This window comes from Clupea harengus, unplaced genomic scaffold, assembly GCF_900700415.2.
Source record: "Clupea harengus unplaced genomic scaffold, Ch_v2.0.2, whole genome shotgun sequence".
Classification (NCBI taxonomy): domain Eukaryota; kingdom Metazoa; phylum Chordata; class Actinopteri; order Clupeiformes; family Clupeidae; genus Clupea; species Clupea harengus.
Genome location: NW_024880341.1, coordinates 1 through 10,710, shown reverse-complemented (window position 1 = coordinate 10,710; position 10,710 = coordinate 1). Strand labels below are relative to the sequence as shown.

The following is a 10,710-nucleotide window of genomic DNA, read 5'->3' as shown; positions in this document are numbered from 1 at the left end:
TCTGAGAATGGGAAGAATTATTGTTTGTTCAATTTGTTGATTTGGAAAATACATAATCTAATAATGCTTTCATTCACCTTTATTTGTTGATTTCAACCTTTATTAGTGCCTCTATTTAACAAGAAAGAGCTTTCATTTGTTCAAATCTCTCTAACAAACACAATGGAGTACTTTTAAGCTCTCTCTCTCCCCCCCCCCCCCCCCCCCCAAAAAGACCTCACACACAAAAGTCTCTCTCCTCCATTTCTCACTCCCTCTATCCACACACACAGTCTAACTCCACTCTGTCTTGATCACCTGAGCACACACTCACTTCACTTGGACCCTTGAGATAACCCCATGGGGGGCTGCTCTGGAGGCTGGAAGCCCCATCCTCACTGGAACTCAGTGCAGGGTAGCAGAGAGAGGGATCGGCTCTGTCCTACCATGTCCATCTTCATCACCTTTGAAGGATCCTGTGAGCCCTTTCACATATCTCACGACGGGACTGTCAGTACCGTAAAGCAGATGGTCAAGGTAATGTAAACATTATCTGTATTATATACCGATATCTGTCTGTTGTTACTGATCTTACTGTGCACATTCTTAGTTTCAACCCACTTTAGGGGATACGTTGATTGATGGAGCTGAAGGACACAGAATTTTCTATCATCATATTTTCTTGAAATGCTTCTTGTCATTCTTTAATGTAATGAAATTGACCGGGGCTTTGACCTTACTCTTAGCGTTTTGGTTGCTTCTTCGACGACAAGATTTAACCTCTAGCTCTCGTCAAGATGTCACATCTCAAAGACAATAAGGAGTGACCAACACCAGAGGGATGCTTAGCATTATCCAGCCCATTGCAGTGCAGTACAGTACAGTAAGGTCTTTCTCCTCATCATAGTCACATTCTTTCAAACAGGACTACTTCTGCATGCCACATTTGGACAGTCAGCAGTCCCGATACTTCCTGGAGCTGAGTTACAGTGGCGCCATCCTCCAGAACAGCTGGTCTCTGGCTGATGTGGGGATCTCCTCAGGCAGCACGCTACGCTGTGAGCTTAAGGTGAACCCACTCTCTGCATATTTGTATGTGTTTATGGAGAACATATAATATAGAAATTTGTTTTATTTATTAGTTAGTAAATGGTCATAATGTCATTAGGTAGACTTTTCTATGTTATAATTAATTACTGTAAAAATGAATACATTTCTATTGTCAGAAGCATTTCAACTCAACTCAGTATTTCCCAGTTTATTACTTAATCACATGCTACAGTGTCTCTAGAAAGTTTTCAAACCCCTGCTCTTCTGCATATGCTTCTGGTTTGAGTTGTGGGTGGAACACAAATGGATTTCATCAATTTATTCAAACAATCTGCACTTTTTCTGAGGAGACTTGTACCTGCCATTTTTTTAACAAAAAAAAACGACTTTACAATGGTGGGAGACTATCCAGAGACTGGGTACATTGTAGATTTATCCCACCCCAACAGACACCGTGGGTCCATATGCGTGTCACAAGCAGAGCCACACTGATGGTCTTTGTGTTTTTATGACCCCCAGTAAGGATTTTATTTAACTGTCTGCAAGCAGACGTAGGTTGTCAGGGGCTGGCACTGGAATGTGGCCCATGAATAGCTGTATGGTCACATTTGTGGATCCTAATGTTGAATGGCATTGACTGTAACATGAACTTCTTACTGACAGCAAATGTTTGTCGGTCATTACACCACTACTCAATTTGATATATAAGCTTGTTCTGTTAAACACCCACACATCAGTCTGGTATTCAACATGCAATGTGCAATTAATAGTCCCTTTTTATTCTCAATTATTCTAAATGTTTGGTGATCTTTAACCAGTTATGTAAAAAAAATTTCTTTTTAAAAAAAACATCTCTTCCCCACCTGTGGTCTGAAGATATACTGTAGGCCAAAGTGTAATACCTCTAAGAGACTTGTATTACAAGGAATACTCAGTACAACCTGTACTACTAGGACTATCCAGATGGTGGCGAAAGAGTTCAACAATGTGGTCTTGTGTCTTGTGTCAATGCTCACACTTTAGGAAGAGAACAAGGCCATTGTGCACGTGTTTAATTCCGTGACGAAGGAGACGCTGTCTCTCATGGGAACAGTGATTTACCTGAGCTCCCCCGTGTCCAAACTGAGGTCTCTGGTGTCTCTGCGGTGTGGTCTGCCAGTCAGTGCCTTCAGACTGACCACCCAAAGTGGCACTAAGCTGTACGACTGTAACAAGCTGGAAGATTATGTCACGGAAGTGGGTGAGGCCTTTACTTGTCAAAAGTCACAGAGATGATGTCATTTCCCTACATTTCCAATGCAACAATGATGTCATTCTGAATGCATAGTACTCCTAGGCAATTTCTGAATCCTGCTGTTCTGTCTGCTGTAACTGTATCCAGATGCACAGAATTAAAAGGAATGTAAACAAGCACAATCATAAATCATGATCACGGCATTAGAACTCCATGATTATGATAGGTCTAACAGAAACTACTGTACATGACACCTTAAGAGAGCTATCTATCTTTGGCTGTATACGTGCTACTCTGAGGGTCTTGTCAGTGATCTGAACACACCTGGCCTCTTCTCTGTCTCCATAAGGGTCCACTCTACGTTTAGAGACTTGGGACGGCTGGGGAGAGTTTCTCAGAGCCTGCTTTCGAGGACACAAACAGACAGTGCAGCAGTACCTTTCAGTGGCGAGATCAGTTTTCAGGTGTGCACCAACACTCAGGTCTGTGGAGTATAACAGGACATCTAGTTACAGACACACACAACCACACAGTAATGTTTAAATTATAATAAGTTAAGCTGACTTTTCGGAACGGATCAGTGTCCCAAATCCCAATATATAGCTGTGGTTTACTATAGCAATGCCCCAAAACTTTGAGTGACCTGTCATTCAGTTATGTAAATACAAGCATAGCAGTCTTGAATATATTGTAGATGTGTACAGTTTAGTGGGATAGACAGAGTAGGGTGTTTGGCCTGACTGTCATTCTCTCCCTCCACTTCTTGCAGATTTCAACAGCGGGTGGCTCTATACATTGCTGCCTTTCAAGGCCATCTGGAGTTGGCCAGCTGGCTGATCGAGAGAGGGGAACAGGCAGATGAAGCAGTGGGGGTTCACCCCTACAGAGAGTGGTGTCATGAAACTGACCACCGGGAAATCACCAAGAGCCCAATGCATGTTGCTGCAGAGACTGGCCAGCTTCTCATACTGAAGTTTTTTGTCAGGAGCAGTGTCCTAACGCTGAGCTGTCGGGATGCTCTCGGTCGAGATCCTGTACAGATAGCCCTAAAATATAGAAATAGGGAGTGTGTAGCTCATCTGGTTACCAAGTTGTGGTCACTAGTATCTTTTCCTGCCTTTGTTATTTCTATGAAGGTTTACATTCAAATTAAAGGTTGGATACGGAGGGTCCAAAGAAAGGTTATTCGTTTCAACGTAGGTCATGGATGCCCATATAGAACCAGGGTGGGGGACACAGTTCTCGTGGATGGTTTTACCCTCCCAAAGATGTCCTTTAATGTCAGCAGGGGCAACTCCACAAGGTCATGGGACCCAGCAACATCCTGCGTGCTTCCAGCTCTCACAACAGACAACTTCCCTTCCTGTCCACCTCATCCTCCCACCAGCTCGACATCCCAGAATGCATCGGTGCAGCTGCCACAGCTGCATCCTCCTTCCGTGAAGAACAGAGGAGAGAAGAAGCGCGTCAGGAAGAAAGGAGCCACAAGAAAAGGGTCGAAGGAAATCCCGGTCACCACAAATAGCAATCAGAGCGGGGACACATGGAAGAGCAGAGTGCCACTGCCCCCTGTTTCCAGAGACTCCAACCCCCGGCCGCTGTTCGTTTACATTTCCCCTGACTCGTCTCAAATCCTGTCGGCACCACTGGAGTCCTTTTCTCAACACTGTGGGCGCACTCCAAGGGAAAATGCTATTTATTGTTTAGCCCTTGCCAGGTGAGTTCCATATGACACAGCAGTCAGTGCCTAATGAGGAAGTCCAGATGTTTTACCTATAGCAGGGCATTGAGTAGAGTATTGTTGTGGACCTGCCCCCCCCCCCCCCCTTTCATAACAAGCATCTTGTCCCCTAAAATATACATTTATATGCATATAACACATCCTAATACTGTACAAATAAACACAATCTAATTAATACAAAATATAATAGTAGCCCATACAAAAATCAGTCGATGGATCATAACGTCATGCTAACTGTATATTATATATATTCAATATAAAGTGTACATCTAATCTGTTTCATCTATTTTACCTGAGAAGCTTTTGTTGTACTGCAGTGCCTTTACAGAGAAGCCCTGGCTTCAGCAGTTGAGTGTGGCTCGTAGCCTTGCAAGGAGAAGCGTACAGAAAGCTGTGTAACATCAACGACAGACATGCAGAGTGCTCCACATTCTAAATGCTCCTGATGACACGATGGACCATGATGATTCATCAAGTTTGAAGCTAATGCCATGCCATGCCATAGTACAAGATATACAGGTGTATTGAGAACACATCTATTTGCCTTTTTCCTCCAATTTGACAGTGTTATGTGCTCTGTTCAGGAACAACCTATTTTTGGTTGTCCTAAGAAATAATGTGTCAGTATTGCAACTAATTAAACCAATAAAAAAGTGCCAAAGACATGCTCTGATTAAGATAATAATTTACACTGAATGTAGGCCTCTGTAAACTCCAAGGTATGAGACCATGATGCACAGTGCCATTGTTTTGAAGACTTGCATTGAGCAGAAATGTTGTGGTGTATCAATGAAATGTGATGTTACCACTGATCTGTTATAAATGTTTTATGTTTTATTGTAGCTCCAATTATGGCAAATGTACATTATGTAGCCTAATAAATAAGTGTATGCACAGCACAAATGAAAAATGTGAGGTGTAAGCATCTGCACAGAAAAGCATACAACAAAATAGGCCTACATACAATCATTCAGGACAGTTCATTTTATTGTACCGACCATCTTAATGAGACTGGTGTCTGTTCAGTAATCTGGGGCCTCCAGACATCAGACGTCAGGAATGTTGCTATGCTAAGGTGTTATCACTGTGTAAACACAAGCATTTGGAAACTAATATTAAAACATTTATGCACTTGTTGACGGTGGGAGGCCTTTAATGATGAATGCCAGAGACAGGAAATTCCTCATAACATCATGTAGGTGAGATTACAATAGCCCCTTAACCCTGTGTTAATTTGACACTAGATGGCACTAGAGAGGTAACACTAAAACAACGTCACGTGGAACTACTTTCCTGTGGTTCTTGGTTTCCATCGGACTGCTTTAGGAAGAAAAGGTCTGATCATGTGACACTTGCAGCTAGCAAGAAGTTTGAGGTCTATTTTTATAATTACTTACATTAATTTAAACGTACGTTTATATATCAGTATTTACAGTTATACATTAACGAGCGATAATGTTGCTGGTATTATCTGAAGAACATAAAGAGCATTTAGGATTTCTACATGAGGTAGACTCATCAGGTAAACTTGGCTTATGAATGATTTTTGTTTAGAGTTGGCTAACATTACCTTATTGTCTTAGCCTAGCTGTGATAATATGCGTTACATTATATCTAAAGCCAGTCTGGACGAAATACGGTTTAGTAGATAGTGTTGCCATATGTATTGTGTTTTCATGTATTGGCGGTGGAAGGTTTTGGATTTAGCCATAATGCTAGTCGTAGCATAGGGTCTGCAGAGGTGGATGTCTGCCCTACGTCGTCAACGTTACTGTTGATTCTGAATCGCTGGTTGTCCTCGAATGACACTTTTGTTTTTAACATTATGTTCTCAGTTGTGGGTGAATTTGGACGAATAGCTGTTGAGTTCCTCAGAAAAGGATCAAATCCAAAAATATATGAAGGCGCAGCAAGTAAGCACCACCATGCACTTGACACCATTACTGACTTTTTTCATTATGATAAATTTCATGATGCGTTACTTTTCACCATACCCTAAAGTAATATGATAGTTACGATATTACATACATCTTAAGTATATTCTTTTACTCTGTCACAGGGAAACTGAATGTGTCCGCAGAAACAGTTCAACATGGAGTGGAGGGATTAATGTACCTTCTAACTGAAAGTTCCAAACTGAAGGTAAATGTTCTACAACAATACTGATGACAACAACAGTACAGAGAAGGCCAAAAAGTTCATATGATGATCGTCAGTGTAGAATCGATCAAGTAAAACTTAATTTACCTCTGTAAATTCCTGCCTTGTGTCAAACTCATAACTACAATGTAACTGCTCTGCAGATTTCCGAATTGGATTTTCAGGATTCAGTGTTGGTGCTGGGCTTTCCTGAGGAACTAAATGCGCTTCTACTACAGCTATATCTGGACAACAGGAAGGAAATCAGACACATTCTGACTCAACTTGCACCAACTCTTCCCCACTATCACAATCTTGAATGGCGCCTGGATGTGCAGGTACTACTGAGCTGGTTTTGCTGACTGCAGATCAATGAAGATACAAACTTGGATGACAATAAAAGTGCAAAAATTCACAGGGCTTTTCCGAAAATTGCAATGAAAAGAAATGAGAGAAAATACATTCAGGAATAGGATGTCTTTACCTGCCTTTCCATTTATGCTCTTTTTGTGTTCAACATTGCTACAACCTGTGAACCGGAAGACTAGCACCTTTTTGATGATACTGCAATTTAGAATCACTTTTAGTTTTTATACACATATGTGTTTACACATATTTTATACATCATGACTTTTAGCTTTTATACACACACAGGAATTTGACATCTGCAGTGAACACACATGGGGAGCAGTGAACAATGAGCACACACATGCTAGGAGCAGTGAGCACACACACACACCCAGGGCAGCAGGGCAAGGGGCGCTCTTGGGGGTAGGTGCCATGCTCAAGGGCACTTTAGCCCGGGGTCATCCTTACAGTGGCTTCAGACTTCCATGACCATGAGTGATGTTGGGAAACTCCTATGTTACTTTAGGCACATGATTGTTGGTGTGTGTGTTGCTGCTCACGTACCCATCTGCTTGTGTGTTCCAGCTGGCCAGTCGAACGCTGCGACAGCAGGTGAAGCCCACAGTGACTCTAAAGCTGCACCTGGACGACAGTGGGACACAGAGCGCACGCGTGCTTCAGACGGACCCAGCCACACTTCTGCATCTCATAACTGAGCTGGAGCGAGCGCTTGCAGAGGCAAAGACCAACCACTGCCGCCGTATCATGCGTAACATCAAATAGACCACGTTACTGGACAATGCTCCTGCCGGGCCTGGCCACAAGGGGGCGGTGGATGATCCCCCATCCCCCATGTCAGGACGGGAGAGGCAGGGGAGATTGGCAGCTTCCAAGAGGCACTTGCATTAACACCATTGGACTACATTGTAGAACAGTGTTTTAAAGAGATTTTTTTTCTATTTTGTTGTCCTTTCTCTTTTTTTTTTTTTTTTACACATTATGCTGATCATCTTTGTAGAGCATGCAAAGTCATAGGCTCAATCAATGCTTTAGACATTTTAAAGTGGTCTTATGTTTAGAAGGGCATTAGTCCAATATGGTGCACAGCTTTGGGTCATTTTGCTTGCTTGCATTTTGGAAATCAAGAGCTTGGCTTCTGTGTGATCATTCATGGGGTTGTATTGCAGACGTCTTATGTAAGATGCCTTACAGGAATATGAGTCATATGTTAAGTTTTTAAGTCATTAATTTACCAATAGTGTTCACTCCTTTTTTGTTGGGATCTGATTTCCAAGTGCAGTCATATTCAGGACCAGTGTAGCAGGAATTGTGTGGGAGGCTTGTGGAGGAGTTAGGTATTGCACTGTGTGATAACTCGAGTCTGTGTATTATCAGCCGGTCAGGGGGTAAGAGGCTGAACAATGTAATGGTGTTTGTCCGTTTACATGGTGCATGTCTGAATTCAAGGCATTTGGAATGAGAAATGTTGTTAAAAGATATGGGAAGATCATGGATTGTACTTCATGGAATTATTCAGTTCATGAATAAAGATAAATGCCAGAGTGTATTTGTGCTACGTGTTTTTCGTACATTTTCTGTGTTGTTTATTTGCTGTGGTGATAAACAGTAGGCTCTAAAGTAATTCAAGTAATTAATTAAAGCTAAAGTAATTAATTTGATTCCATTGTTTGGGTTGGCTGCTGTGTGTAGTGGTATGATTGTTTTTTGCACTGATATCCAAAAGTCATTGAGCATTCTATGACCTAACCTGAGAAAAAAAAAAAAAAGAGTTCTTTCTGCTAGGCTAATAATTAAACCTCACTGCCCCGACTGGCCCTCTGCCGTGAGTGAAAACGCTGACTTATCTGTGGCCATTCAGTTTAGTTTTCATCGCTTCACACTTTTATCGCAAAACCACTTTCGCTCCCTGCGTCAACTGAAAGCAAAGGCACCTGTGAGGCGACAGATACGTGCAGCTCTGCCATGTTTGGGTGAAGTTAAAACAATACGAGGACCTGTTTGCCCAAGATGCTTTGTTACAAACTGGAGGGAACCTGTCGCCTGTGGTTTCAACAAGTTAGGCCTCATCCTCTGAAAGAAACTGCAAGTCTTCAGTGTCTGGAGGGTGTTGTTACATTAATATTCAAATTTATGAAATTAAAGCGATAGTTTTCTTGTAGGCTGATGTGTTCTCTTACCTTCATTCTTGAAGAAGAGGCCTCAGTATAACCTTTTATTCAAGGTTGTAAATCAGGGAGTAATGAACCCTGCAAATTAACTGATTATTTGATTACAGGGGTATAGCTCCAAGTCATGCCATGGCCCTTGAGAAACATGGTGGTCTGTGGGCCTAAGGGAAACTTCCAGTTCTCGTCACTCTGTATGGCCATGTGCATCTCTGGGTGGTGTTCAACACGGTGACCCAGTGCAGCCCACCCCCCATACCCTTGCCCCCCTGAGTGAGTGTATGGCCAGAGTGACAGCAATACGACTGATTAAGGCTTCGTCACAGGTGCCCCCTGTACATCTGAGCTTCCTGCCACCATCAGCCCTTTCTAAGGACACAACTCCTTTGTTTCAAATGCTGTCCTCAGCCTGTGGGAAAGTGGCTGTTGTACAATGGCCTATCACCACAGGGCCACTGAGCAATTACATACAGTGCTACCAACCTTTAACAAAACGTTTTGTCTACCAGTTAGAAACCTACACAGGCTGCCTTTGCTGTCGGTCTCTGTGTCTTTATATACATGTCTGGTTTTGTGTTTCCACTGCTCAGAGACCTGCTCAGGTTCCAGGAGACACACAGGATCAGGCAGGAGAGGAGCTGAGGGAAACTGCCCTTTGGGTTACAAGGAGGCTTAAGAAACAGGTGGGTGTCTTATGGTGGTTTGGGTGAATGGGGGTGCTGAAGGTCATGACAGGCATCAGCACCACTTATGCTTGAGTCAACTGTTCCAGTGGACAGATGCACTTACTCTGAGGACAGAAACAGGCACTGGGAAAGACACGACAGGCGTCTATTTGTAACATTGGGATTTAACGACATGCTTTGATATAAAGCAACTTAAAACTGAGGTGGAAAGAAAAAATTCAGTATGACTAGAATCAAACAGTCAAGGTGTCAAAATGGCAATCAGTGAATTGATAAGAGGTACTAAGTTAAAACTAGTATAAAGTTAGTTAGTTGCTGATTACTGTTCCACTTATGTTCTCATTTGTCCTGAAACAGAAATCACACTTCCATTCCAAGTCCTTAAAGGCCTTTTATCAACCATTATGCCTCTGAATTTAAGCTGATGAGGTGTCATAAACCAGAGACAAAAGGCAGCCAGTGGGGAGACTGTTTGTGGGTGGGTGGGTGTGTGTGTGGGTGGGTGGTTTGCTGGGTGTCACCGGGTGTGTGTCCTATGTGAGTGTGTGTGGGGTGTTGACTGGAGGAGGCTGGACTGAGAATGAGGGCCAGAGACCTCCCACAGATTCCAGATCTGTAAGTCCAGTCTACATTTGCATTGTGGACCAAAGAATTACATATGTAATGGCGTGGGGAATGACGCGGAATGACGCGCCGCTCCTTAGCATTTGACATCAGCAAGGACAGCTGTGTGTTTGATGTGGCCCGCCATCACATGAATAGCTGAGATTAATTTGGTCTTTAGACTTGAATGGATTTCTGTGTTCTGCTGAGGCAATAGCCCTGGATCTGTGTATTATATGTATGATAGATGGATGACATAAAGTTTTTAATACAAAGTATGAACATGTTATGAAATACATCCCAAAAACAAGAAGTGGACTTTAATTTCTGAGAGAATGAGACTGAGTTCAACCCACATGGTCAGGCATCCTCTGATCTGGCAAAAGAGCAATCATATGAAACCTGGGACAAAAGCATATTTGATGTATGATACATTTTGTAGACATGTCCAGTCCCTTTACAAAAAGCAGGAGGGAGGTCCTGTTATCAGTAGTGTGTCTAATTAGAAACACAGTTTGTGGTAACTGCTGTTGGAATCGATGAGGTGGCAAATTAAGACTGTTCGTCGAATAATTAGAGCTGCTGAGTGATGTTGAGGCGTACATAGGTCCAACTTTCGCTAACATTACGTTTTGATGTTTTGCAGCTGTTCTCTTGTACAAAAATTACTATAAACATGACAATGGGCGTGGCCTGTGATTCATATGCCTATATATGGTCAAATTAATAACTAGGCTATGTCAT

At 42.5% G+C, this 10,710-nt stretch overlaps 2 protein-coding genes across 2 annotated transcripts; both read left to right on the top strand.

Annotated features, from left to right (window-relative positions):
* The first annotated feature begins 325 nt into the window (after window positions 1-325).
* On the top strand, window positions 326-4,715 carry LOC122131933 (protein ANKUB1-like). Its single transcript, XM_042706652.1, has 6 exons — window positions 326-516; window positions 905-1,048; window positions 2,053-2,269; window positions 2,613-2,727; window positions 3,033-3,980; window positions 4,322-4,715. Exons 1-6 carry the CDS (start codon window positions 340-342, stop codon window positions 4,401-4,403), a joined length of 1,683 nt encoding a protein of 560 aa, XP_042562586.1. The 5' UTR covers window positions 326-339; the 3' UTR covers window positions 4,404-4,715.
* A 578-nt stretch (window positions 4,716-5,293) lies between these two features.
* commd2 (COMM domain containing 2) lies at window positions 5,294-8,054 on the top strand. Its single transcript, XM_042706653.1, has 5 exons — window positions 5,294-5,526; window positions 5,840-5,917; window positions 6,064-6,146; window positions 6,308-6,481; window positions 7,077-8,054. Exons 1-5 carry the CDS (start codon window positions 5,460-5,462, stop codon window positions 7,272-7,274), a joined length of 600 nt encoding a protein of 199 aa, XP_042562587.1. The 5' UTR covers window positions 5,294-5,459; the 3' UTR covers window positions 7,275-8,054.
* Window positions 8,055-10,710: the final 2,656 nt, after the last annotated feature.